This window comes from Mastomys coucha, unplaced genomic scaffold (assembly GCF_008632895.1).
Source record: "Mastomys coucha isolate ucsf_1 unplaced genomic scaffold, UCSF_Mcou_1 pScaffold11, whole genome shotgun sequence".
Taxonomy (NCBI): Eukaryota; Metazoa; Chordata; class Mammalia; order Rodentia; family Muridae; genus Mastomys; species Mastomys coucha.
The window spans coordinates 7,245,999-7,273,672 of record NW_022196893.1 but is presented as its reverse complement, the minus strand read 5'-3'; the positions used below and the strand labels follow the sequence as shown (position 1 = coordinate 7,273,672).

The window sequence follows — 27,674 nt, the reverse complement described above, 5'->3', positions numbered from 1 at the left end:
CCATCCCTTTAGACCCAGGCTCCATCCCTTTAGACCTAGGCTCCATCCCTTTAGACCCAGGCTCCATCTCTTTAGACCTCGTAGGACAACAATGCATGGGTTGGTCAGTAGGTTAAAAAACGTGTTCAGGAGATGGAGAGATGATTAAGTAGGAAAGAGAGCTCTGCACAAGCATGAGAGTCTGAATTTGGATTTCCTAGTATCCACGCAAAGCTGGATGTGGCTGTGCGAGTCTGTAAGCCCAGCACTGGGTGGAGTAGAAAGGATTGTTGGGGTTTGCTGATAAGAGGCAAGTTCCAGGTTCAGTGAGAGACACTGTTTTAAGGGAATAGGGCAGAGGGATAGAGAGGACATTGGATGCCCCTCTCTGGACCTTACACACACACACACACACACACACACACACACACACACACACACACACACACGCCCATTCACCTTCTAAAAACTAGAAGAAAATTAAAAAACAAACAAACACAAACTACCACCATCTGTATTCTTGAGTCAGACAAACCTATTCCTCATGTTTCTTTTGAATGTTTCTAAAACAGGCAGGACAAAATGATCTTAAAAAATTGGGATAAAGCTAGATACAAGTCCTAAGCTTTTGCTTTTTCATTTGGACTTCATTCCCCATTTCAAAACGCATGGAGGTGGTTCTCCAACAATCCTAGCAAGAGTCTTACCAAGGGAACACAGGAACCACAGCGCGAAGGAGAGAAAGCCAGGATTGAGAAATGACCCTATGGATTAACTGTTTACCCAAGTGTTCTGACCTACTTGTTGCATCTCTGGGCACTGGATCTGGAGGCACCTTTGGTACAAAGTAAAGAGAAGCCTACTGAGAAAGGACCATCCACATCCATGTTCACATGCTTGCATGGATCTTATTGGGATCCTAAATCTGGTCAAGGATGTGCCGTCCCCCAGGATCTGTCTGAGGAAACCCCTGGATCTCCTGAGGTCCTTGTTCTTGTGGAGCACCTGTAACTGAAGGAGGGCCAGCGATGGGGAATGGAATACCACAGAACTGGAGAAAGGTAGTGATCCATTTTGTCTCCATGTGGTAGGAATGAGAAGCTGGACCTAGTAAAGCTCAGTGAAAGATTTTTGGGGACAGGCCCCCCTGTTCCTTCAAGGAGGAGTATATGTCTGAGAAGAGTAAGAAAATTTCTATCCGGGAGTCACTCAGAATAAGAATGTGGACCCAAACCTCCTGGTCAGTGGGCCTGCAGGGAATGCTGTTAAGAGGCTACCAAGTGCCCCACAGGACATGGGTCAGGAGCGTTATTTCCTATCTGTGGGCCAGACAGCCAGATCCAAGAAGCTCTGCTGAACATCCTGTCCTGGAGGAGTGCTCACTGACGCCTCACCCACATTTGTACTAATCTATAAGCAGAAACAGCCAGCACATTACCAGACACGATGGACCTTCCTAACAGGACTAAGCTCAAACTATTCCAGAGGATATCTGGTATTCCTATGGGATCTAGGGAAGAAAGCCCCCTTTCAGTCAAAGAAACAGAGGAGGAAAGTTGGGGAAAGATAGAAATGAAATGTCATATTCTCTACCCAGGTGTATGAAATCCAGGAGAGGTTGTGAACTGAAGACGGCATTCAGGAAAACACGCTGCTCCTTTCTGGGACTATAGTGAGAGAACGGCCCACAGATAGCCCATGGGATAATCACAAAGAGCGTCTAGTGAAAAGTGAAATACTGCGCTTTCCAGTCTCCTCTTTATCCCCAAGCACTCTTTAGGCAAAGCAGAGTTTAAACAAACAGGTAACTGAGAGGCAGAGAAGCCTTAGCCTCTACCTGCCACCTAGGCTTTTCTCCATTCTTGCCAGTTTAAGAAACTAGTGTGAGGGGGCAGTGCTCAGCAGAGTCGGAGAGGCCGCCAGATTTGGCTTGCAGGAGGTCAAGTTGGTGGCATCTAGGCGCCTCCATCCCTCCAAAGGCTCCCTCTGGCTCAGGATGGCCTGTCTTCAGACCATCACCATTTGCTAGCCCTGCGCTCTGGCCCTCCGCACCCAGATGGGAACAGCAGATTCTACTTTCCAACTTGACACAAACACGGAACCACCCCTGCAAGCAAGGCAGAGATGCAGGTCCAGCAGGGTCTGCGGTGTACACAGTCCGCTGCCAGGCAACAGAATAGGGTTCGACACCGCCCTTTGAGGGCCGGGCAAAACTGCTCTGGCGTCTAGGGACTATCAGGGATGAATTTAGGCTCCCCATCCTCACACTCTCGCTCTTCTTCCATGCATTCGTTAGGCCTTCCACTTACTCTGAATGATTGCCTGAAAGCAGAAAAGCAGACGGACTCTGGGAACTATTTCTCTGTGAGCAAAGACCCTGAACTGGAAGCCCTGTCCTTATCGTTCCAGAGAAATGTGGGATTTTGGGTCTCGGCCTACACGCCAGGAGTGGCTCTGGGGGCGGGGCGCACTTCCTCCCCAGACAGCGGCTTTCTCCCTCTAGGATGCCAGGATGGCTGAACCCGGGTAAACCCCACTACTCGCAGGCCGCTTCCCCTCCCCCAACAGAAACCTCCCTTGAAGGCCACTCCGGCCCATGCCAGCTCCTACCGGGCTCCAGCAGATGAGCGCGTCTGTGTCCGGGTCGCTCACGAGGGTCCACAGCTTGGTTAGGAAGGCCGGGACGTTGCTGGGCCCCGCTGCACCGGGGCCCACGGTCAGATCCATCTCGGACGAAGAAGGCAAAGGCTGGGGTGGCGTTCTAACAGAATGGCTGAAGGCTGAGCTAGTGTCGTCGCTGCCCCTGCTGTCCCGGCTGCTCCGCCGCCCGCTGCGCACATACAGCAAGGCCTCGCATGGCCGCAGCCATCTTGCGACCGGCGCGCTCTCGCAAAGGCCGGACCTGTATCCTCTGTGCGCAGGCGCCGGGATCGTCCCTGACGAATTCACGGGCCCCGCCCTTGGGTGGCCCGCCGCACTGTACGCCTGCGCAAGATGGCTTCACCCGGGCTGCTCACCAATCAGAGCCTGGTTGGGCGGGGCCTGGCTGAGGGCACACGAGGCGCTCCCGCTGCCGGAAGCGGCAGTAAAACGGTAGCCGGCGCGGCGCAGCATGGCGGGGGTGTGTGGTAAGCCCCACATGTCACCGGGATCGCTGCCCGGGAAACGACGTTTGGAACCTGATCAGGAGCTGCTGATACAAGAGGTAACTTCGAAGTAGCGGATTGGATCTCTAGGAACCATGAATGCACGTGGCAAGACCAGGGAGGCCGGGCCGTGGCGCAGTGTGTAGTGTCTTGTGGTTCGCCTAGAGCCCGGAAGAAGCTCGCCCGGTCTGGGCTGTTATTTTGGAGCTCTCAGCAGAACATTACCTGCGCCGAGGGTCGCTGGAACCCAGGGGTAGTTGTGTGGCCTGAGCCGTGTTAAGGGAGAGACTCTTAAGAGTCCCCTGACCACAGTCTCTGGACCTTCCATCTGTGCTTCCTGTCCTGGAAAAGGTTGTAAATTTGCCCACGGTGCTGTGCTACCAGGCCAGTATGTCAAGTGTGTTGTGAAACAAAAGAGGGCATGAGATTATAGAAGCCTGAATGGAACCCAGGGTATCCAGAACTGGTTGTCATGGAATCTTGACAACCAGTTGCTACTCCATGTGGCAGAGCTCAAGTAGGCTTGCTACATAGGCTTCATCAAATCTGGGTGGTAGAAGGCATGCACAGCTATGTCTTACAGCCGACTCCACTTAATTGGATCCTCCAAGATCTCAACTTTCCTAATGCTACAGCCCTTTTAATATGGTCCCTCATGTTGTGGTGATTTCCCAACCACAAAATTATTTTCACTACTACTTCATGACTGCAATTTTGCTATTGTTATGAATCGTAATTATTTGATACGCAGGATAGTCTCTGAAAGTGTTGCTCGTCCCAGAGGGGGGCGTGACCCACAGGTTGAGAACCGCTATGTAAGCTGTCCCTTTGTTTTGCAAAGAAATGTCCTTAAGCTTTTTCCTACACGTAGTTCCAGGCAGTAAGCCTTTAGTAGTCAGTTGTTTGTGCCTCTAACCATGTGCATTACTTCTGCTTGTTAGTATGACATGCAGCTAACGTAGTTTTAGAGATGTCAATACTAAGAGAATGGCAGTATGACTTCTGTGGAAACTCAGGTGAACACTGGAAGAGTTGGCAGTGAAGGCCACTCAGGTAGACAAGGATTAGCCAGTGGCAGTGGCACCCACCTTTAATCCCAACACTCAGAAGACAGAGGCAGGTGATCTCTGTTAGTTCAAGGGCAGCTTGGTCTACAGAGTGAGTTCTAGGTGTCGTCACATGCTTCCTCAAGTGTTCAAGTTCTTGATCAACTCTTGGGGGTCAGAGATAGAAACCTGTTCACAATGCTTGAATGTCATATTGTGTTGGTTATCAAATGGCCTCTAGGGCTGTACTCAGAGGATCCTCTCTGTTCCAAAATAAAAAAGACAGCAGATGGTTCGTTTGCCTTAGTTACTCTTCTAGTGCCCGGATGAAACACCAAGACCAAGGCAACTTATCAAAGGAAGCGTGTACTTGGAAGCTTGCTCTTAGAGGGTTGTCCTTGATCATCGTGGCAGAGAGTATTGTGCTAGAGCAGCAATTAAGAGCTTTTCTTACGTCTTGATGAGCAGGGAGAGAGAAAGAGGGAGGGAATTCTGGGCCTGGTGTGGATTTTTGAGACCTCAGAGCCCACTCCCAGTGACCTACCTCCTCCCACAAAGCTGCACCTCCTAATTTTTACCTCAACAGTCCACCACCTGGGAACCAAACATTCAAACAGATGAGTCGTGTATGGGGGCCCTTCTCCTTCAAACCAACACATAGGTTTAGCTTGCAGCTCTTCGACTTTCCAACTTGTCCATCAGTGGTTGGTCCTAGTCTTCAAGGTAAAGAAGCGTCTACTGCAGCTGGTCAAAGCTTTCAGGGAGTTCTAATCCTCCCAGGCCCAGGGGCCCCATTCCAAGCTAGTGTCAGTTTCAGGACACTGGGGTGCCAGGATAGGATGTAGAGTGTGTCAGTAGAGGAAAATTGGCATCGGTGGCACCGGTGAGTGGACACTGAGCTCCACAAAGCCAGTGTGTTCTTGAAAGGTCCTTCTGGTGCAAGACCAGGGATTGGTGTGTCTGCTCTGAGCTCAGGTTCTGTCAACAGAGGCAGGAGAGGAGGGCCTAGGCTGGGTAGTAGGTAGATGGTTTTGGTGCAGATGGGAGCGTGTGACCAGAGGCACTGCTCTTTCCTGTTTCCTGTGACAGTTACTAAACCCTGTGATACCTTGCAGCCCCCTCTCCTCAGCGACCCTGACTCCAGTCTCTCTGACAGCGAGGAGAGTGTGTTTTCAGGCCTTGAGGATTCTGGCAGTGACACGAGTGAGGATGACACTGAAGGAGTGGCCAGAGCCAGTGGTGACGAAGACAGCCATAGAGCAGAGGAGACCTCTGAGGAGCCACAGGTGGGTGAAAGACGAGCCTCCATGGGCTCTCCTGCACATGAGGATGGCCAGAAAGAGGAAGTGCCTGTCCTGGGAGCTGTCCTCTTCACACTGTCCTCTGGAACCTGGTCCTTTCTCCCTCCAGGGTACTAGTTAGTAACCTCAGTTGTCTGTGCCTTTCCTGAGAATTATGAATGTCCACGTGTTCATGTCTTTGCCCGTCAGACAATCCTCAGGCCACCTCTATGGGACAATGGGCTGACACTGGTCTAGAGATTTTCTGAGTTTTTTCTAGAGACAGCCCAAGATGGGGATGCCACTGCTAGAGGAGCTAGCAGTGCGTGGTTGCAAGGGAGGATTGTTTAGCAGAAAAAGCAGGAGTGACTAGAGGCTAGTGTAGCTGCCTGATGGAGCAGTTGTTTTCTGTACTGATGGGGAAGGCTGTACTCTTCTCTTTGTTTGAAAAAAAGAAAGAAAAAAAAGCTTAATTTGATTAAAATACAGCGACAATTTAAAGCTTTTGCAAACTACTTTGTAATGGTTTACACTTCAGTGGCCCTGGCGTTCTGGAAATCATGACCTTGGTTAATCATGTCTGCTGTCAGGTTGGAAACTAAGAAACCAGTCCTAGTTCGTCTTGGTTATGGTAGAAGTGTTGGCCATGGCGTTTGTAAGATTGGGGACTTACCATTCTCTTTTTTAAGCATGCGTTTTTGTTTTTGTTTTTGTTTTTTGATTTTTCGAGACAGGGTTTCTCTGTATAGCTCTGGCTGTCCTGGAACTCACTCTGTAGACCAGGCTGGCCTTGAACTCAGAAATCTGACTGCCCCTGCCTCCCAAGTGCTAGGATTAAAGGCATGCACCATCACCGCCCTGCTAAGCTTATGATTTTGTGGGTTTCTTGTTTGTTTCTTCTTTGCTTTGTTTTTGTGTGGCTGGTGTATGAGTAGAGTCATTGTTCATGTGTGTGGGTAGGTACGTGTGGAGTCCAGCCTTGATCCTGGGTCTTCTTTGATTCCTGTCCATTTATTTGACTGAGTCAGGTTCTTTCTCAGCTCAGAGCCAGCCTCACCAGTGACCTCATACCCCCTCCCTCCTCTTTCCCTGTTCCTTCTGTCTCCTTTCTCTGTCTCCCTTCCCTTGTTCTTATTGTGGGTTCTAAGGATTTGATCCCAGGACATCTTTCGAGGGAGGCAAGAGCTCCACCACACCTCAGATGGTGCTGTCTTGTTCTTATTTGGTATTGAGTAGATTTGTGAGTGAGTGTGTGGCCACTTCTTCCCATTAGTGTCTGTTGCCCTGCCTCCCTATACTTGATTTTGCTTTTTTTTTTTTTTGAGACAGAATCTCACTGTGAAGCTTTGGAGCTCACTCTGGAGACCAGGCTGGCCTTGGACTCAAGAGATCCACCTGTCTCTGCCTCTCAAGAGCTGGGATTAATGGCGTGAGCCACTATGACTGGCGGTTTTGCTTTTTAAAAAGTGTTTATTTGAGAGTGTACTGGAGAGATGGCTCAGTGGTTCAGAACACACTCTGTTCTTCCAGAGCACCTGGGTTTGATTGTCAATACCTGTAATGGTAGCTTACAACCCTCTGTAACTCCAGTTCTAGATCCAATGACCCCTTCTAGCCCCCACAAGGACCACACAGGTATGTGGTGCACAGATATACATGCAGGCAAACATTCATACACAAAATAAAACAAATTTTAAAACATTTATATAGCTGGGCAATGGTGGTGCACACCTTTAATCCTAGCACTTGGGAGGCAGAGGCAGGATTTCTGAGTTCAAGGCCAGCCTGGTCTATAAAAACCCTGTCTCAAAACAAAAAACAAAAACAAAAACAAAAAACCAAAAAACCATTTATGTTGGTGTATATATATATATATATATATATATATATATATATATATATATATGGTGTGTTGTCCCACCTGTGTGTCATCTCCCTCCACCCCCAACCCCCACCACATTTTCTCACTGCTTAATATTCAATGGTCCATTTCTGTCTTTGACATGCAAGAATGTAAGAAAAGGTAATAGCCCTCGCATTAACTGGAGAGTTCTGAGTTCTGACCTAGTGCTGTCTGTAGCAAGAATGCCTTGCTGGGGTCATAGTCTATTCTGGGGCCTAGCAGAGATTAGTGACTGGAAGTACCTTGGCGGGTTTGGGGGACCAGGTGTTAGCGCCATCTGGTGGAGTGTGGCGTTGGAGCAGTGGGTGTCTGGGACTAGGGAGGAGGTATCCAGGAATTCTCTCAGTTTCCTGAACCCCGCCCTCACCCTGCCTCCCTGTTCCCATACTTGTCTTCTCTCATAGAGTGTGAAGGGGGGAGCAGGTGTCCCCTACCTGTCTCAGAGCTGTACACTGTCAAACAGTCATCACATGGAAGTCAGAGGTGAGGCAGGGTAAAAAAGGGTCATTGTGTCCCTGTTCTGTAGTGCCATCTTGTGGGGCAGAAGGATGTGTATCCTACAGGGTCTGGTGCATTCTGCTCTCGGAAGCTGTATATTGAGTCCTGCTGAGAACATGCAGAGCACTGTCACTTGTGTCACGGTCCTGAGATGGGCAGTTCAGGGCTGTGAAAGCCTGTTTCCAGGGCCACATAGTGTCCCCATGGGCTGCCTTGTTCTCGTGGTAAAGCAGTCACAGCCCTTTCAGGGTTAGGAAGGGCAGCCTTCTGGACTGGGGAGAGAGGAGCAGAAAGATTTCTAGTTATGTTTTATTTGTTGTTATTACATGTGTGAGTACAGGTGTGCTTGTGCCACAGCGTGTGTGGTCAGGGGACATCTTGTGGGAGTTAGGAGTCTCTTCTTCCACTGTGGGGTTTGGGGTCAGACTTAGGCTGTCAGGGTTGCATAGCAAGTATTTTTATCAGTTGGGCTGTCTCACTGACCTTGTCACGTTTTAAAATGTCTACGGTTGCCTTGGCCAACGTGGAAATACTCTCCTCCCAGCTTCCTCCCTGACAAGCACCTTGACCTAGTGTCACCTGCTGTGTTAACCCTGGGCTAGCCCTGTCTCCTCTCTGTCAGCCCCGAGCCCCTCACAGAGCTCCACATGCAATGTCTGCTCATGGTGGTGCAGCCAGGCCCCAGTGTTGGTGAGCTTGGCAGAGGCAAAGGTCTTTGGCAAGACCTCACTATCCTTTGGCCCTTCTGTTTGTTTGTTTGTTTTAAAATTTTGTCTTATGTGCATTGATGTTTTGCCTGTATGTTTGTCTGTGTGAGACCATCAGATCCCCTGGAACTGTAGTTACAGTTGTGAGCTGCCACATGGATGCTGGGAATTTAACCTGGGTTCTTTGCAAGAGCAGCCAGTGCTCTTAACCACTGAGCCACCTCTCCAGACCCCTTTTGTTTTAAGTGTGTGTGTGTGTGTGTGTGTGTGTGCGCTCGTGCTCTCACGCTTGCATGCTGGAGATTGATGTTGGGTATCTTTCCATGTATTTGCCTTATTTTTGCTTTTATGTGTGTATGTGTGTGTGCCTGCATGGATTTATGTGCACAATATTCATGCTTGTGCCCATAGAGATCAGAGGGCATTCAATCCTCTGGAACTGGAATCAGCAGGCAGTTATGACCTACGTGAGGTTGCTACTGGGAACTGGACTAGTGCCCTCTGTTAGATAAGTAAGTGCTCTTACATGCTGAGCTGTCCCTTCAGCCTTACCTTTTCCTTTCCTGGAGGCAAGGTCTCATTATGTCTTCCTAACTGGCCTGGAACTCACACTGATCCCCCTACCTCTGCCTCCTAAGACCCTCACCTTATTGTTTTAAGGCAGAGGCTCTCAGTGAACCTGGAGCTCATTGACAACACTAACTGGCCAAGGAGCTCCAGGGATCTTCCCGTCCCACTTCCTCAGCCTTACGATTGTAGGTATGCGCCACCATGCTCAGCTTTTGTTTGTTTTGTTTTTGTTTTTATTTTTGAGACAGGATCTCACTTTGTATCTCTGGTTGTCCTGGGACTCACTAAGTAGACCAGGCTGGGCTTGAACTTACAGAGGTCTACCTAGTTCATGCTTAGATTTTTATATGGGCATTAAGATCGGAATTCAGGTTCTCATGCTTTCTGATGGAACCATCTCTCTAGCCTCCCTCAGGCACTTCTGAGTTACTCTTCTTTTTGGGGGCCGGGGAGTAGGTTGTTCAAGACAGGGTTTCTCTGTGTATCTCTGGCTGTCCTAGGTAGACCAGGCTAGCTTCAAACTCAAGAGATCCATCTGCCTCTGCCTTCCGAGTGCTTTGGTGTGCGCCATCATATCCAGCTTTAGTAAGTTATTTTTCTTTTGAGAAGCAAGAACAGTTTTTTTTGTTTTGTTTTTTATTTTTATTTATTTTTTTGTTTTGTTTTTTTGAGACAGGGTTTCTCTGTGTAGCCCTGGCTGTCCTGGAACTCACTCTGTAGACCAGGCTGGCCTCAAACTCAGAAATCTGCCTGCCTCTGCCTCCCAAGTGCTGGGATTAAAGGTGTGTGCCACCACTGCCCGGCAAGAACACTTTTTTATTCTGTGTTAATCTCTGGCCTCTTCAGTCTCTGCTGACATGTCGTCTTTAGAGTGAGGTACCTTTTGTCAGCTTCTTCTCATTGGGGCCACACTCAGGAAGTTCCCTCCACGGTTCTCTGGGTTGACCCTGGACACTGATGTTGAGAGCCTTGGGATCCTGTTGCTGTCCAGCATAGGCCTTGGCTGGACAGGTGGGTTCTTTAGTCTCCTTATACATAGTTTTTGTGTTACAAATAGCATGCTGGATTTGATTTTTCTGTGTTGGGGATTTGGGGGTGGGTATGCATGCATGTATGTCTGTATGTATGCATGTATGTATGTGGGAAAGGGAAGGAAGACAGGTAGTCTTGGCCATACCTTGCACTGGCTTCAGGGCATGACATAGTTGAAGAGCTCTGCTCTCCTGTACCACAGGGAATGGATGTGAGGTTGACTTGGCTGATCCTGGCCTGCTTCCTGGAAGAGGTGACATGTCCTTGTTCTATACATGGTGGTAGCAGTGGAGTATGACCAGACAAGACAGAGAAGACTCTGTTGCTGGCAGTGTAAGGCCTGAGTTCGATTCCCAAAACCCACATGGTGGAGAACCAGCTCCTACAAGGAGTCCACTTTTCCATGTGAGTCATGGCACACATGTACTTACATACACATGTGTGTCATACACATACCATAAGTAAACAGTAATGTAAAAAAGAGAAAAATTAAAGAAAAAAGAAACGTGCTCACTTGGATGCCATTCTAGGCTCACAGAAACCCCATGCCTCTCGTCTTTGGTCCTTTTAGTACACTCTCAGCCTGGACTAGCCTGTCCTGCAGACGTCGGGCTCTGCAGGAAGAAAAGAGCTGCCTTTCTTGGGGCTTTCCCTGGGTACCTACCTATTCCTTCTTCACCTTTGGTGTTTTCCTGGCTCCTTCTGGGCGCCTCTTACCCACCTTCTCTGCAGTAGCTGGTGAGTACCTCGTTGTGTGGCTCTCCCAGCACCTGTCTCGGACTGTAGCTGCCCTGACCACACCTGCTGGCTTCTGTTGGGGTGGCTTCTTATATAACGCCCCCTCTACTCCTGTTCTGCCTCTGCTCAAGTTGTATAGACCTTACTGTCTAGACCTTACTGTCCACCCCTTACCCTTTTGAGACAGGTTCTTACTGTGTAGCCCCAGCTGTCCTGGAACTCAGAGCTCTCAAGCTTACTGACTCTCAAGTGATGAGATCAAAGGTGTGTGCCACCAGCCCTGGCATTTTAATACCTCCCAACCTCTGTGACCCTTCTGTCATCTTAACACCCTGCTCTCTTACCAGTCACTTGGCCTCTCATTGGGTGGCCGTGATGCCGTCCTGTGAGGCTGCATGCTGCTCTCCTGGGGAGGATTTCAGGCCTGACGTCTCAGGCCCTTCCAAGAGGCACCTGCCCATTTCCCCAAACTGGCTAAGGCTTCTGGAGCTAGGCTTAGGCTATGCGCTTTTTAAGGGGTGCTAGCTGGCTGTGTGGGATTGTATTCCTGTAAGCCCCAGTACTCAGGAGGCTCAATCTGGGGGATATTTTGAGACAATCCTAGGCTACAGACCAATATTTGCCTCAAAAATGGGGACAGAGAATGTGAAGAAATGTGTTTTCCCAGTTGGTTCAGTAGTGGATGTTTGCCCTCCACAGGGGCATTCGTTTCCCCCGGGGGAGATAGTCCCTGGGTTGTTGCTCTGTGTCAGTGCTGCCCTCTGGTGGATAGCAACTGCTCTGCAGCTGCTGAATCAAGATAAAGCTGCTGTTCTTAGAACCCCAGTTGCCTGGAAATAGCTAGCATACATGTGGAGGGAATTCCTGCCTCACCATTGGAGATCCCAACTCTTGTCAAAAGCCTACCAGCATTTGGCTTCCCAGGTATACCCTTCATTGTCCTGCACTGGAAAAGTGGGGATACACAATGCAGGCTGCTGAGTTCCTTTCCTGCAGGACTCCCTCCGATCACGGCCTGTAGGCAGTGCTGCTGTGATTCATGTAGGTATAGTCCCTGGTAGAGAACATTTGGGAGATTTGGCGTGTTGTGAGCTCTGCCTGAGGTCAGGGCTCTGACACCTGCTTGGGAACAGTGGCTGCCTAGAGCTTGGTATTGTAATGCCACTGTCCCAGGGGTCTGCTGAGCCCAGGCAGAGTCAGATGTGCCTGCCAGTTGTGCTGCTGGGGCCTTGAGTGTGGGGGCCTCTTCTAAGATGGGGTTTGCAACCCATTTTTGGTAAACAGCAAGGAAGTGGGAGAGATAGAGAAACTGAATCCTTCCTTGTTCCAAGCCTGGAGAAAAACTTAGTCTTCCATCCTCTTTACACTGAAGGGAAAAACAGGCCAGAGAAGAGTAGGCCTTTGGCTCTTGCCTGGGTAACAGGGACTGGGGCTGTGGGCGGGGGCGCCCACACACCAGGGTTCCTGCTCCAAGCACTTTACTGCCCTCAGGGGTGAGAGGTGGGCCTGTTTTCTCCATCAGTTCTGGTTCTGCCAATAAACCCGATCTGGTCTGAGCCATCCGCCTCCCCAGTCAAGGGAGAATCTATTTTCCAGGTTGTAGTGTGAATCCTCAGTGGTACCCACTCTGACCTAGGGGACAAGGGCAGCCTATTGTTCAGCTATGGTTTGTGTGGAAGGTGCCTAGGCCTGGACCTCAGGGCATTTTGAGAGTCCAGGGAATCTCTAGGCCCTTGGCCAGCGGGTCTGTTCTGAATGTGGTTCTTAGTGGTTCTAGGTGGCCCTTATGACAGAGGCCCACGGCTTATGTCATCACCCCACTCACGGCACTTCTCATTTGCCCTTTTCTTTGTGCTCCTTGCCCGTAGGTCTGAGCAGGTCTGAACATAGCCTCTGCCAGATCTGGACCCAGTAGGACCATTTGTGGGACCATTGGCCCTGGGCCACTGCGGCTGGTTTTAACATTAGTGTGGTGGTGTGGGTGAGTGGTAGCCAGCCCCGCAGCTGGGTTGCCTCCCACTGCTTTTAGCAGCCTTTTCCTTTTTGGCCTGGCATTGAGTGTCACCCACTGTCTGGGCTACGAGACAGCAAAGGTTGGTTCGCCCTTGAGGGAACATCCCTCAATAGGTTCCATGGTACAGGGTACAGGGCCTGAGGCCCTAAAGTACATTAAGATCTGGGACAGCTTTTATTCTGTGCTGAGGCCCTGGACTAGGTGGGGCTGCTCAGAGATTTGGGGTGGCACAGTGTGTCACGTGGTCTTTGGATCTAGGTTCCAGTGTTGGGAGAGTGGTTCTCCCTATGTAGTTGACCAGAGGAATGAGGTTGGGCTGTAGGATAGGGCCTCCTGATCATCAGAGGGCTATTCTAGGGACCTCTGAAGTAACTCTCCCCTTCTCTCCGCAGGCTGCCTCTCCTTGCCCAAGGACAGAGGAAGCAGGTGCTCTGACCAGAGACGAGTATGAGGAGGACAGCTCTGATGAGGAGGTAGGGCTTGGGCTTGATCTCCTGTGAGATGAGGGCCTTCCTGCCAGGGCTAAGCTAGTGCCTCAAGCAACCTAGAGTAGGTGCTGCCCCTCAAACTGGGAGTGCCCTGGGGGGTAGAATCGGGCGGGCCTTCGTGCAGGGGTGCCTTGGGGTAGAATTGTGCAGGGGCTGGCCTGCTGTTTGTCAGAGGAGCCAGGTTCTCATGAGGCTGCTGAGCCTGAGTAGGCGGCCTGGCCTAGGCTCTCCCCCCACATCTGGGAGAACAATCTGGGGGTCTGAGATAGATGACTGAAGCAGCACATGTGTGTCATTGCCAGGTTGAAGATGAGAGGCTGTGCATGGCTTAGCTGCACATGGCTTAGCAGTATCTTGTCTGTCTGTGGGCATAAAGGGGCCACAGCCTTCACTGTAGTGTAGGCTGTGGTGACACTCAAGGCTGACTGAGGGTGTTGGGCCTGGGCTGACCCGAGTCAGCCTGTGTTCTGTATCTGAGGGGTGGCCACAGTGATACCAAGGGCAGGACTGGCATATCCTGTTCTTGCTGGCTTTGTCGGTTCTCTGGCAGTGGTGACTGTGGTACCTTCCTGACCGTCCCATCTAGGATGGAGAATAGCATAGCAAAGAGGAGAGTGTCACACTAGGCTGGGGTTCCCTTGGATCCTCAGGGAGTGGAGGCATCGAGAGGCTATGGACTGCAGCCAGAACGCCAGCAGGGTCTGGAAGCTCAAAAGCTATGCACACAGAGGCAGTGAGCCTGGCAGCTTGTTCCTCCCTGGTGAGGCCTGTTCCCAGGGCTGAGTGGTGACCACTGTATACCCCAGGATGTGAGCCTAGGAGCCTCTTTTTGGCTTTGGTGTGGGGCCTAAAGGGATGGATCCTCTTCTCAGGAGCGCTTCCTGCTTGCCTGTCAGGGGCTGTCCCTGAGGCCTAGGGGAGACACGCGCCCCCTCTCTGGCTGGGCTTCCTCCCCACCTTCAAGCTCTCTTGGCAGTGTCTACAGGAGCCTTGGCCGACAGCCCGATCCAGTCTCTGCTGCGTGTTCAGAGAACAGAGACAAAACAAAATAAATTGGTTTCCTGGCCGGAGCAGCGGGCGCACCGGCGAGGGGGGCCGCACAGCACGGCTCCCTGCCTGTCTCCCCTCCCCCCCAAGGGGCCCTGGCTGTCGGCAGCCACATCCTGTCGGCTACTTTTTTATGCTTGGTATTTTGAGAAATCAATGATGATTGTATATGGAGAATAGGAGTCGGGGGAGGGGCTTCCAGAGCTGGTCAGTGCCTTGAAAGAGGTCTGCCAGACCCTGCCTGCCCTCGGGGAGGTATGCCCTGCTAGACCTGTCCAGTGGCCCTTTGAGAAAGCTGGGCAGCCTCATGCTGTGTGTGATATAAGAGCCCCTTCCTTTCTCCTGTGATGGGATAAGTCTCACGTATCATTGTGACATGGGTGGCAGTTCCGCAATAGTAGAGATGCCCATCTGCAGAGTTCCTGCAGTTAGAGCTGACCAGCAGCTGGAAGGGACCACAGAGCTCAGCTTTCAGGAGCCAGGCCAGTCTGAACATATGCATCTCTTCCCAGAGGCTGCTCGAGGCCTGTTCCTCACCAGGGGCTGCAATTAGCTTTCTTATTCTCAGAGCAAGGTGGGTGCAGCCGAGATGATGGGCCTGTGTGGGAGTGGGGCATGGCCATCAGTGCCTGACTAAGGGTCAGGTCAGGAGAGAAGAGCTCAGCTCACCTCAAGCTGCCTGATGGAGAAGCCTGAGACAACAGACCGTCTCCAGGAATGCGTCCAGGGTTCTCCACAGACTTAAGGCCTGTACTCTTCTGAAGCTGTGTCCTAGTTGCTCAGCACCTATAAAGGGTCACAAGCTACTTGGGCCTTAGGAGGGAGAGCTGAAAGTGTCTTAGGTGAGATCAGTGATACCAGCCTCCGGATTTTGGGCTATCCTGAGCCACCTAGCAGAACTAGCTGTGTAGGCCATATCATTAGCACCAGATATCCTACAGGGTTCTGGACAAGTATACTGGAAAGGTGCTGATGTAGTCTGTCCTGGTGGTAGTGACCTCAGCAGGAGTCTAGAGAGATGGCAGTCTTGTGGACAGGGAGTCGCCTGTGTACCCTGTTGTTGCTGTTTGAAGGTGGAAGTGCCCCTATGATGACCTTGTCCTCTTCTCTCGACCATGGATCTGAATCTAGGGCTTGGGTTGGGAACATGAGAGCTTCCGAGCCCTGTCGTCATTTGCCCTGTTGTCATTTGCCTGTGCGGTGTTTTGAGAGTCCCTCAGCAGCAGCAACTCTTAACCTAAGCAGCCCAGAGCACTGTTTTCTGATTGAACTCTGGCTCCTCCCTCTCTTCCCCTAGATTCAGACATGGGCTCAGCTGAGTGGGGGTAGAGCCCCCTAGATGAGTTGCTAGGCATGGTGGGGATGGAGTGGGGTGGGGGGCGACTGAGAAGCAGCTGTGCTGTGGCTGCCCCACCCCCACATGGCCACTTCACCTCCTTCCTACAGCAGTGGGGCTTCATAGACGTGATCTCATCCAGTAGTTGGGACCCCTGGGATGTGGACTGGGATAGAAGGGCGGCTGAGTGGCCAATCTTCCCTTCCTCTGTATGTCAAGCAACTGGGAGAAACCAAGGGCAGGCCTGGTCAGATAGAGAAGCCCATGCATCCGCTCAGCAGGCTCATAGCTCTGTTCTTTAAGAAGTGTAGTCAGTATTAGGGTTTCAGAGAAGCCATGATTTCTGGCCTGGAAAGTCTGGGAAGAGCTGATCTCATATTCTTCTAATCCCCAAAGGCAATGGGCCTACGACCATCCTCTGTATGACCTCTGGCCAAGAGGGGGCTGAGTCTGGGGTCTTTGCTACAGTCTTAACCCCTCCACCTCCACCCAACCCCCACAACCTTGCCGATCTATAACTCAGGATCCCACGGGGACACGGCCTGGCCTGTCTGCATCCAGAACCTGTGATCCCCCTCTGCTCTCTCGCCAAATGCAGTTAATGGCTTCTCCCAGCTACTGAACCGGCAGCTGCCTCCAGTGCGCTGGCGGTCTCTGCTCCTCCGGGGCCACCCCCGCCTGCCGGCAGTGTCCTGGCCGCCTCCCTGTGTGCACTCTACACTCTCCATGCTTGCTTGTGTTACTGCTGGCAGGGGAGCCTGTGGGCTCAGGTTTCCATGAGTGAGTGACCCTCCCTGCTGTTTGTAGAAGGCACCCGGGTCTGTGCAGACTGCTCTGGCGGCCATCCACTTGAGGCTAGCCCTTATGCCTGCCTCCACATGGAGCCTGAGGCCAGATTCAGACCAGTCCCTCAGATCTAGCTCCATCCCACTGGGGCTGCCCAATGTAGGGACTCACTAGTAACTACTGAGTGTGATGGGCATGTCTCTGTAACTCCTGTTTACAGGTAGACCTTAGTGCTGTTTCTTGGCTTCGGCCTATGGTTCTGAGAGCCACACTGCATCAGAGTACCCAAACTGGCAGGGAAAGGGCCTTGGGAAAGTTGGAGGAGGAGCAAGTGGAGGAAGTCATGTGTCTATTGCGGGGTTAGAGTTGGTCCTGGCTGTGGCTGGCAGGTAAAGTAGGGCTACTTCAGATTCATACCTTCTTGCTAGGACTGGGGGACAACTATAGAGCAGGTCTGTGGAACACAGTAAGGGCAATATTGGAAAGGCGGGGAATGCTGATTATCTTGAGCTACTGGAGGCACAAAACAGGCAGCTTTTGAGGAGGCTGGCTATGCAGGGCTGGGACTGCCTCTCAGGGGAAGGGTTCGCACTCAGCGGCCCTGTATATGTGGTGCCCTGGACCCACCTCGTACTTAAAGCATCAACTGAGTCTGACTGTGAGACTCAGAAAGACCTTTACCCTTAGCTTTTAGAGAGAAGCTACTGATAACGCCTGTGCCCAGCTCAGTACCTGTGCAGGAACATCTGGGGTCTCCTGCTTACGGAAGTAGGGAGAACACCATTTAATTCTGAGTGGCCCCAGGATGGGGACAAGGAAGTTGAGGCTAGGGCAGCTATTTTTCTCCCCAGTGTCCTCCACACATCCCAAAGACTCTGGCTCTCTGTTCTCTTGCTAAGGAGCTGCAGCAGCTCGCTCGGGTGGGCTAAGCCAGCCCCTCAAGGGAGGGAGAGCTTGGCAGAGGGGAGCATGGGACCAGAAGCAGTCTGGTAAGGAGATGGTAGACTCAAAGGTGGTAGCTGCCTAGTCAACCCCTGTTGGGTCTCAGCTGGATTGGCCTCAGGACAGGAAAAGACTGTCTCCCTCTGGTCTGTCCCACGGGCCTCTAGTGTATGCTTCAGAGCCTAGTGTTCCATGTGGAACCTTGTGTTGGGGTCAGTGTGGCATGTGAGGCCAAGGCAGCTGGCTAGTGCTGAACACTTGGAGAGATAAGACACCCCACGAGGGGGAGGTGGCAGCACAGGAAGGCCATGAGCTCGGAGACAAGAGGGTGGTTGGTGCAGGGGGAGCTGAGCAACAGTGAACACTACCCGCATTGTAATCGGAGAGGGGCTGGGGAAGAGAGAGACTGAGCGAGGCGGCTGACCCCATGCTCCCCGGGGACAGGTGGGAGAGGCAGAACGAGGAGAGAGTGAAGGATTCCAGAGGTGGGCTGGCTTCCTCTCTCGCAGACAGACACGGGAGGGAGGTGGGCAGCGGGCCAGCCCCGTACCTGCAGTTCCAATCTGCGGTCCTGACAGCTGCAGCCACTTTGGGGAGGGGGAGGGGAGGGGGCTCATCGAGAGCGGAAAAGTCCCAGCCGACACTGTGTCCGGTGCGGTGGGGGGAGTTGGGGGAAGGAGATGGGATAGGATGGAGGAATAGATGTGGACCTACCAACCTCATCCTATACCCCTTTCCTAGGGGCCTGGGTAGCCCCCCAGGAAAGTATGGCCCTCAGGTCTGTCTGCCCTCCATCAGCCTGGCCTGGGGTCTCAGTGCTGGGCCTGACCAAAAGAGGTCACATGTGTTTCCTGGCAGCCCGCAGGTGCTGAGCAGGGCGGGGGCGGCTGGCCTGGGGTGCAGGCGGCCTGGTGATGAATCATGTGGTGCCGCCAGCGGCTCATTCCCCAGGCTGGGGACAGGGAGCTGACAGCTGAGGCTGAGGCTGAGCCGAATGTTTCCAGCCCAGCTCAGCTCGAAAGGGTGGCTGCTGGCCCATGGTGTGGGCCAGCCCCCCCACCCCAGCTGCCTCTGTGGGGCACACGCTAAGGGTGCCCCTGGGTTTTGTCCTGCAGCTTCTCAGTGTGGTAGAGGGTAAAGTTGCCCTCTGGGAAGGGTGCCAGGGGCTGTGGTGGGTACAGAGCACCTGCCACTCTTTGGCCATAAGCTGTTGTAGACTCACGTGGAGCCACAGGATGGGAATGGACCATGCCACCCCCGGTCTGGTTTGAATCTGGAGCAGTGGAGGGTGACGGAGTGTTCTTCCCGCCCCTCCCCTCCCCTCCCCTCTCCTCCTCTCCCCTCCTCCTGCTGGCTGTCGGGCCAAGCCCTCAGCCACTGCTACCGGTGCAGCTCAGGGAGTGGCTGGGCTGCCTGCCCGGGACTGAGGCTGGCCAAGCTGCAGCCGCTTTCGGAGTCAGGGCCTGCAGTGGAGGCCTTGGCCGGGCGCGTGCCGCACCCCAACTATCCAGGCCTCTAGAGAGCCTTCCAGCCCTACAGCCCGTTCCCTTTCATCTGACCCCTCTTGACACCCAAGCCTCCAGCTCTTGTGTGGTTGACTCTGGCCTACCAGTCTTACTGAAGCTCAAGCTTCATAGCTCCCGGGCTTCCCTGCCTTCCCTGCTTTGCCCCAGTCCCTTCATTGGCTCTTTTTTCCTCTTCTGGGCTTTATTTAAGTCATAAGATGCCTAGTGGAGCTAGCTGGCCATGGTTTGGACCTCTGTCTGGTCCCATAGCCCCCAGCCATGCTTGCCACTCAGACCGGCAGCCTCTGCACATGGAGAAACGTACCTACCTATATTTGGGGACTTTCTCTGAGCCTTCTCTGTGTGTGGACCTCTGGTTTATTCCTGACATTGGTCCAGTCATTTGACCACTGAAGTAGGTACCACTCAGTCATTGGTCCTTTTGGGGTTTGTGAGGGAGATTGGCACCCAGGTCTTGAAATGTGAGGCCTCTAGGTAAGGGGGAAGAGACCTGTGTCCATCAGAGTAGGGAGGCCAGCTAGGGTCCTTGGGTGGGGGTTGGTGTCCATCTGCCTAATACAGGTATACCCTGCCACATTGTGACTCTGGACTCAACCCAGCATCTGTCACAGAGTCCCTGTAGCTTGGAAGGGAAGCTGGGTAGAGTCTTGCATGGGAAATGCATGAGAAAAGAAGGTGGCCTCCCTCAGCCCCAGCTGCATCTCCAGGTTCTGGCTTCCTGGGCTGCAGAAGCTCTGCAGTGACTGAGTGTGCCCTCTCTCCCTCCCTCTGAGCAGCTGTGAGCTCCTACAGGATTAAGGGGAGGAAATTTGGGGTTGGATTTCTTTCTGAACGAAACCTGCCGCTGTGACTCTTTATCCCGTTATATTTCTATCAGATTGGACACAGCCCCCTACCCCTGCCTTAATGGCCTGCTTTTGAGAATTTCCTCCAAAATTACACCTTTGTTTCCTGCACCAACATTCCCTGGAGCCCGTCAGTGCAGAGGAGGGGCCCTGTTGTCCCTGCCTTATGAGGATGACCACATAGGCCTCAACACCTGGTCTCCCCCCAGCCAGGGACCAGGAGGCCTGCCAGTGCCAGCACCTGGTGCCCTCTGCCATTCTCCACCCACTACCTAGCCAGAAGTCAGGCCTGGCCTTTCTTCTCTGTTGTACCACTCAACTAATTGTCACCTGCAGGGTTTTAATGATCGGCCAGCTGTGCACAGAGCCTGCTGAGAGCCTGAATCAACCTCAGAGGCCAGTGGGATATTTGGGGGAGTTGGGTAGGACAGAGTGTTGGATGGCTAGGAATCTTTCCAGTGTGCAGCTGGAGGCAGGAGGGCAGAAGCTCTGCCAGCCGGTGGACCCAGGGTGTCTCTGGGCCTGCCTACGTGGGGACCAGTGGGGACATTTAGGTAGCTGCTACTCAGATGATGTCCTCAGGCCCATCTAGGCCTGTTGCTTACCTGGCTGACAGCACTGCTTACTCCCCAGACCCATTTGCAATGGAACACTGCTGTTAAAACCAAACATCCACATGCCCAAGGCCCCATCTGGTCCCCCTCACCCTACTCCTCAGGAGGAAGCAAGGCTGCTGCGCTGCTTGCTGCTGTCCCTCTGCTCCCTCTCTATCTTACTCACCACACAGCACCTCTCCCCTGTCCCTGACACACACACCCCACACACTAACCCTGTCCTCACTCTGGGAAGATGGGGTGAGAGAGCTAGGGTCATAGTGAGTTCAGAGCTTTTCAAGAGGATAGTCTGCCTCAATTTGGAAGATACTGTTTCATTTTTAATTATACAAAATTTCCAGACTTTATATTATCATATTAAAGACACAAGATGCCAACACTTGGCCCAGGTAGAGAGCCAGCATGGAAAGTTCCAGTGGGCCTGGGTAAGTGTTCGGCTGCTTAGAGTCAAGCCATCGCCCGCCTGTCCATCTCTCTGTTCATAGGCCCTGCTCATAGCTGGGGCAGGTCTGGCCTGGTGAGCGTGCTCTTGGGGACCTGGCTCAGATCAGGTCCAAGGTGGGGCTCTCCGTGACTCTTCAGTGGCATCCACATTCACTAGTGGCATCACCTCTTGGCTGCTGTGGACCCTCCTTCTAACTTCGAATCGCCGTCTTTCTGTCACGGTCTTTGCTCTGCAGAGGGGATGGGGGTGTGTCAGGGTCTGGGTGGAGACTTAGTGTCACCCAGCACTGCCAGAACCTTCCTGGCTTCCTGTTGGGACACTGCCTGTGCTAGGGCACCCCCATCCTGGGCTCCTGCCACCCCCACAGTGCATTTTGGGGAGGGGAGTATACTGCTGCACAGCGAAACTGTAAAATTAAATTTCCCAGATGTTCAGGCCCCAGGAGCTTGCGCGTGCTGTCTGGAGAGGAAATGGGGATTGGGGAAAGCCGTTGTATTTTTTCCCTGCTCACCCTGCTTTTCCGGTGCCACCAAGTGCGGCCAGAGCAGTAAATCATGGCTGGCCAGCATCTCTCAGTTCAGCCTTCTCCCCTAGCCCATCTACTGCAGGTCTCAGTAGACCAGAGGAGAGGCAGCAGGTGCCCGTAAGCCTTGGGGTGGAGGTGGGCTGCAGGGGTGGAGGGGTAGTGGCACATTAGCCTAGTTGGGGGGGGTCCTTTTGATTGCCTCACTGCTTCACATTATTCCCCATTTGAATGGGAGCGTGTGGATACACTTCTTACTTTTTGAATTCACCTCCTTTCACTTTTCAACTTGATGGGAGGGAAAGCCTGAAAGTCAGGCCCCTCAGCCCTGCCAGGCTCCTGCTGCCTGCCCTCCCTCCCAGAACTTCTGGGTGGCCCTTCTCAGCATTACTTCTTGATCCTATATTTGCAGGTCTCTATGACCACTGCCAATGGGAGTCTGTGTCCCAAGGTATGGCTCCTATGTGCCCTTCCCTCCTTTGGGCGCAGCTTTGGTGGCAGGTGTAGATGCTAGGGAATGCTGCCCCTGCCTGGGGCAGAATGCTGCACCTCTCTGCCTGGCAGGTGTGGGCTGGTGAGTACATTGGGGCCCCTCGGTGCTCCCAGCCCTGCTCACCAACTTTCTCTGGTTGCTGAGGCAGAAGGTGCAGATCTGTTTGGGCTGGGTGTTCTCGCCGCCGTCTCTGGCCAGTGGCGGTGGTGGCGGCGGCGGTGGCAGTGGGCTGCCCGCACGACCGCTGTGGAAGAAAGCGGGTCCCGAGTGGCATGGTTGCCCGTCGCCGCAGGCCTCACCCACTAGCAGCACGTTGCCCAGGTGAGAAATGTAGCTGGAGGCCAGGCGCAGCGTCTCAATCTTGGAAAGCTTGCGATCCGCTGGCTCGGTGGGGATGAGTGTGCGCAGCGCGGTGAAGGCCGTGTTCACGCTGTTGGTGCGGTCCCGCTCGCGCGCATTGGCCGTGTGCCGCTGCCGGGGCTCGCGGCCTGGCCGCCCCCCGGGTCCTGGCCCGCTACCCGCGGCCCTCCGTCCTCCTGCCCGCCGCCGGGCGCCCTGGAGGCCGCAGCGCGCAGCGTGCACACGGCAGGGTTTTTCGTCGGAGCCTGAGCTCTCGCTTCCGCGGTCCTCATCCTCCGACAGCGGGCTCACCTCAGGGTACAGGTAGCGACCCGGCGGCGGTGCCGAACGCAGCATGGCGAAGGACATGGGCCGGGCAGGGGGCGCGGCGTCAGCTCCACGGTGCGCTGCTCATGCCGCCTCTTCTGGTCCCCACAGGCCGCCGGGCCAGGGGTCTCCGCTGCGCCCCGCGGTGGCGGCTGCCGGGCGAGGCGGGCACATGTGTTCGGACTGGAGTGGGGCCGCCAGCCGAGCAGCGCCTTTATAGCAGTCGGCTCCTCCCCCCGCGCCTGGCCTCCGCCTCCCTTTCTGGCCTGGAGGAGTTTACTCAGAGCCCGTGCACCTTTTCCCTTTTAATAGCTCTGCCTAGAGGGTCCTGAGCATCTTTCTGGTTGGAGAGTTTCTGGGGTGCTACTAATGCCCCAAGACCATGATGCCCACCCCACCCATTCTGCAGGGAAGAAGAGAATAAATCAAGAATCAAGAGCCTTTCTCTCCTGGCATGCCTAAGTTCACCCAGCTGCCCTGGCCCTGAGTGCCTGGCCACACCCTGTCTGACTCTCCTTCCATGTGCACTTGAGTCTTTTGTGCCAGGCTGTGTGTGTGTGTGTGTGTGTCTGTGTGCGGACACACACACACACACATACACACGTGCACGCGCGCCCAGTGGTGTGTGTGATTGGCATGACTTGACTATATGGCCTGTGCCTTGTGCCAGATTCTTACCCCTTTGACCCATCCTGCTTGGGGGCCCCACCCCCATCCTTGCCGTATGCTTCGTGGTGCTTCTGAAAGCTAGTGCACACGTGGATAAGATCTAAGATCGGCAGCTCTCCATCCCTCCATCCCTCCAGTTTGGAAGTGGCCCTCTAGGTGGAGAGCGCACAGCAAGAGCACAGGGCATTTCTGGGCTGGTATGGACAGGTGCAGTGGGACAGGGCCCAAGGGGTCTTGCTGAGGGGCTGCTGGCACTCAGCTGTGCTAGTTATGTCTGGGCCCCTCCTCCCTGTGGCTACTGTTGCAGGAAGTGGCCGCCTGGGCAGCAGTCCCCAGGCTGGGAGGAGTGAGGGTGGTGGCTGGCAGGGGCTGAAACCAGGAATGTGTGTCCAGGAATGTGGCTGCTCTGCCCACTGAAATGGGAGGGGGAAGATCAGTGGTGCTGGGAGGGGGTCCTTGACCACCTGCCGAGCAAAACAGGTTTGTCTCCCTGTGGTTGGGGTGGGGTCTTCCCATGGTTCCTGCCTTATAAACTACCCACTTCTACCTAAGACTCCTGCCAGGGGAGGGAGCCCATAGGCGATGAGGTCATCCCTGCCTGTGGCTGCCCAGAGCCTTGGCCAAGGAATCCAGTGAGGGGGAGGCTAGGGTTGGCATCACTTCAGTGGAAACTGTGAAGGTAAAGCTCTGGCGCCTCCAAGGGCTTGGGGGAAGGGGGTATAGCACCCCTGCCATGCCACGTCAGACCCTGGGGCCAAGGCTAGGGCAGATTTTGGGTCACTTGGCCTCTGGGTACTTGGGGCTGATCTGGAGTGTTTCTTCTGCCCTTGGGTAGCTTGAAGAGGATCAAGTATGGTAGGGACAGGTGCTGACGTGGTGACTATGCTACAGGACATTCGGAACACTGTGGGCAATGTGCCCCTGGCATGGTACGATGAATTCCCACATGTGGGTTATGACCTGGATGGCAAACGTATCTACAAGCCCCTGCGGACACGAGATGAGCTGGACCAGTTTCTGGACAAAATGGATGACCCAGATTTCTGGTGAGTTGGACTTTGGGTCAGGACCCGTGGTTCCTCAAGCCTGGAGTATGGCCCTGACTGGCTTTCCCTTAGGCGCACTGTGCAAGACAAGATGACAGGGCGTGATCTGCGGCTGACTGATGAGCAGGTTGCCCTGGTACATCGGCTTCAGAGAGGCCAATTTGGAGATTCGGGCTTCAACCCTTATGAGGTAGGTAACAACAGTTGGCCCTAGGGTCTGAATGAAGTACATGTACCCCACACCCCGCAACCTAACATCTATGCCTGTCTCTGTAGCCAGCTGTGGACTTCTTCAGCGGTGACATCATGATCCACCCTGTGACCAACCGCCCAGCTGACAAGCGTAGTTTCATCCCGTCCCTAATTGAGAAGGAGAAGGTGGGATCCCCAGCATCATCCTCCAGCACACTTTGTAAGGTTTCCATGCTGCCACCTGACCTTAGCTTTGTGTACAGGTGTCTCGAATGGTGCACGCCATCAAGATGGGTTGGATCAAGCCTCGACGGCCCCAAGACTCCACCCCTAGCTTCTATGACCTGTGGGCCCAGGAGGATCCGAATGCTGTGTTGGGGCGCCACAAGATGCATGTGCCTGCACCCAAGCTGGCCTTGCCTGGCCATGCCGAGTCTTACAACCCACCTCCCGAGTACCTGCCCACTGAGGAGGAGGTGGGCCTGCACAGAGGTGGGTGTGGGCCCCAGCCATGTTTCCTGATCTCTTCTCACCTATATCTCTTGTCTCCCCAGCGCTTGGCATGGCTACAGCAGGAGCCCATTGAGAGGAAGCTTAACTTCTTGCCACAGAAATTCCCCAGCCTGAGGACAGTGCCTGCTTATAGCCGCTTCATCCAGGAGCGTTTTGAGCGCTGCCTTGATTTGTATCTGTGCCCACGGCAACGCAAGATGAGGGTATGTGAAGCAGCCCCCCACACGGGTCCTGGGAAAGTGTAGGAGGAGGGTAATGCTAAATGCTCTTTTGCCCCAGGTGAATGTGGATCCTGAAGACCTCATCCCCAAGCTCCCTCGGCCAAGAGACCTTCAGCCTTTCCCTGTGTGCCAGGCCCTTGTAAGTGTGGAATCAGAGGTGGGCAGATGCCCTCAGGTGTCTGCGTGTCTGTCTTCTCACTCTTCTTCTTCTGCAGGTCTACAGGGGCCACAGCGACCTTGTTCGTTGCCTCAGTGTCTCCCCAGGGGGCCAGTGGCTAGCTTCAGGTGGGCCTGGGGTGGGAGCTGCCCTGAGCTCGGAGACGGGAACCTGGGTAAGCAGCTCAGGTGCTGAGGGTCTTCCCTGCTATGTCCAGGTTCAGACGATGGCACACTGAGGCTCTGGGAAGTGGCCACTGCCCGCTGTATGAAGACTGTGCCTGTTGGCGGTGTGGTACGGAGCATTGCCTGGAACCCCAATCCTGCCATATGCCTGGTAGCTGCAGCCATGTGAGTGCAGGACCCTTGAGGGCTGGGAGGGGGCACAGACAAGTGGGGACTATGCTGAGGAAGGGGCTTGTGTGTCTGGCCCTGGCCTGTAGGGATGATGCAGTGTTGCTGCTGAACCCAGCCCTGGGGGACCGGTTGTTGGTGGGCAGCACAGACCAGCTGCTGGAAGCCTTCACTCCACCTGAGGAGCCAGCTTTGCAGCCTGCCCGATGGCTAGAGGTCTCAGAGGAGGAACGCCAGAGGGGCCTGCGCCTACGAGTCTGCCACAGCAAAGTATGTGATGGGATGGGGAGGGCAATGCGCAAGACCTGGTCAGACAACCAGCCAGCCTTGCTCTCCTCTAGCCAGTGACACGGGTGACCTGGCATGGGCGAGGGGACTACCTGGCTGTGGTGCTGTCCAGCCAAGGGCACACGCAAGTGCTGATCCACCAGCTGAGCAGGAGGCGCAGCCAGAGCCCATTCCGCCGCAGCCACGGACAGGTGCAGTGTGTGGCTTTCCATCCCACCCGGCCCTTCCTGCTCGTGGCCTCCCAGCGCAGCATCCGCATTTACCACCTGCTACGCCAGGAGCTTACCAAGAAGCTAATGCCCAATTGCAAGTGGGTGTCTAGCATGGCTGTACATCCAGCAGGTGAGGGGAACATGTATTCTCCAAGTCAGGGCCAGGGTACTGAGCCCTGTACAATCTTGTGAGTATTATAGGCACTGCTTCTGGCCCTAGGTGACAACATCATCTGTGGCAGCTATGACAGCAAACTGGTATGGTTTGACCTGGATCTCTCCACCAAGCCATACAAAGTGCTGAGGTAAGGTGGGTTGTGTGAGGTAGGTGGAAGGGCTCCTTCACCTGGAGCCCACTGTGAACATACTTGTCCACAGGCATCACAAGAAGGCCTTGAGGGCTGTGGCCTTCCACCCCCGATACCCGCTCTTCGCATCTGGCTCAGATGACGGCAGTGTTATCGTTTGCCATGGCATGGTGTACAAGTGAGTGCTGGCCCTTCCCCAGTCCTTCCCATGGGACCATCCCACTGGGTCCTGAGTCCCTCTCTTCCACAGTGACCTGCTGCAGAACCCATTGCTGGTGCCCGTCAAGGTGCTTAAAGGACACACCCTGACCCGAGATCTGGGTGTTCTGGATGTGGCCTTCCACCCCACACAGCCGTGGATCTTCTCCTCTGGGGCAGATGGCACCATTCGACTCTTCAGCTAAGCTGACATACTACTATGAATGGCCTGGAAGAGGGGGGGTGTTCCTGCACACAGAATCATCAATAGAGCTGGGAGGTGGTGGCACACGCCTTTAATCCCAGTACTTGGGAGGCAGAGACAGGCGGATTTCTGAGTTCGAGGCCAGCCTGGAATACAGAGTGAGTTCCAGGACAGCTAGGGCTACACAGAGAAATCCTGTCTCGAAAAGCAAAAAAAAAAAAAAAATCATTAATAGAATCCCATTGTTTCTGCCTTCTTGATTGGAACCTCTGGCTGCTGCCCAGCCTTGACCTTATAGCCTCAACATTACAGCCTCCACCTTACATGGCACCCCAGAACCTATAGCTTAAGCCAGAAGGAAAGGTAGTATTGATACACTGTCACCCACTGAAGTGTAACTGGCTTTATTGGGCAATAAATTGGGGCACCACAATCTTGGCTGTCTGGCAGCAGAGGGAGAGTCCTCCAAGCAGGACAAGCTGTGTGTCTTGCAGGAGCACAGTCAGCCTCAGGCGAACTTCACCAGGCGGCCCAGTGTCTCGGCAGCTTTCTCCCGTACCCCAGGCACTGGGTCCTTCAGGAGGAGCTGCAGGGCTGTGGGCAAGGAACAGGCCAGTTGTGCACATGCCTGGGCCTGTGAGTGGGGCGGCCCACTGCCTTTCTAACAGACAGGCCTCTGCTGGGAGGG

General features: G+C 53.9%; 4 protein-coding genes across 16 annotated transcripts in view; 1 reads left to right on the top strand and 3 right to left on the bottom strand.

Annotated features, from left to right (window-relative positions):
* The window catches only part of Hsf1 (heat shock transcription factor 1), a 21,524-nt gene extending 18,583 nt beyond the window's left edge, over positions 1–2,941 (bottom strand). For 3 of the 5 annotated variants that reach the window (XM_031347465.1, XM_031347472.1, XM_031347480.1), the window contains exon 1: positions 2,590–2,936. In XM_031347465.1, coding sequence (XP_031203325.1) covers positions 2,590–2,706 — 117 coding nt within the window. In that variant the 5' untranslated portion in view covers positions 2,707–2,936. Of the gene's footprint in view, positions 1–2,589 lie in introns of all 5 variants that reach the window. The other 2 variants (XM_031347489.1, XM_031347456.1) reach the window with 2 other exon arrangements.
* Positions 2,942–2,997: 56 nt separating this feature from the next.
* Bop1 (BOP1 ribosomal biogenesis factor) lies at positions 2,998–27,416 on the top strand. The gene is made up of 16 exons (XM_031347441.1): positions 2,998–3,184; positions 5,287–5,457; positions 13,306–13,386; positions 24,185–24,339; positions 24,412–24,529; positions 24,616–24,717; positions 24,795–25,007; positions 25,086–25,247; positions 25,324–25,404; positions 25,481–25,550; positions 25,640–25,772; positions 25,865–26,045; positions 26,117–26,405; positions 26,496–26,580; positions 26,654–26,761; positions 26,834–27,416. The coding sequence occupies exons 1-16, from the start codon at positions 3,092–3,094 to the stop codon at positions 26,985–26,987; spliced, it is 2,196 nt and encodes a 731-aa protein (XP_031203301.1). The 5' UTR covers positions 2,998–3,091; the 3' UTR covers positions 26,988–27,416.
* On the bottom strand, positions 20,796–22,830 carry Scx (scleraxis bHLH transcription factor). Its single transcript, XM_031347527.1, has 2 exons — positions 22,082–22,830; positions 20,796–21,171 (listed from the first exon to the last, which is right to left on the bottom strand). The coding sequence occupies exons 1-2, from the start codon at positions 22,664–22,666 to the stop codon at positions 21,133–21,135; spliced, it is 624 nt and encodes a 207-aa protein (XP_031203387.1). The 5' UTR covers positions 22,667–22,830; the 3' UTR covers positions 20,796–21,132.
* Positions 27,377–27,674, bottom strand: part of Mroh1 (maestro heat like repeat family member 1) — a 75,445-nt gene continuing 75,147 nt past the window's right edge. For 7 of the 9 annotated variants that reach the window (XM_031347387.1, XM_031347399.1, XM_031347400.1 and 4 more), the window contains one exon: positions 27,377–27,580. In XM_031347387.1, the coding sequence (XP_031203247.1) occupies positions 27,495–27,580 (86 nt within the window). In that variant the 3' untranslated portion in view covers positions 27,377–27,494. The remainder of the gene's footprint in view (positions 27,581–27,674) is intronic. The other 2 variants (XM_031347416.1, XM_031347424.1) reach the window with 1 other exon arrangement.

Excerpts from the sequence above, each read along its gene's own strand:
- Scx (XM_031347527.1), bottom strand. The coding sequence starts at position 22,666 with ATGTCCTTCGCCATGCTGCGTTCGGCACCGCCGCCGGGTCGCTACCTG. Across the intron at positions 21,172-22,081 it reads TCAGCAACCAGAGAAAGTTG|AGCAAAGACCGTGACAGAAA; the intron begins GTGAGCAGGGCT and ends TCCCCTCTGCAG.
- Bop1 (XM_031347441.1), top strand. The coding sequence starts at position 3,092 with ATGGCGGGGGTGTGTGGTAAGCCCCACATGTCACCGGGATCGCTGCCC. Across the intron at positions 3,185-5,286 it reads AGGAGCTGCTGATACAAGAG|CCCCCTCTCCTCAGCGACCC; the intron begins GTAACTTCGAAG and ends GATACCTTGCAG. Across the intron at positions 26,046-26,116 it reads TACGAGTCTGCCACAGCAAA|CCAGTGACACGGGTGACCTG; the intron begins GTATGTGATGGG and ends GCTCTCCTCTAG.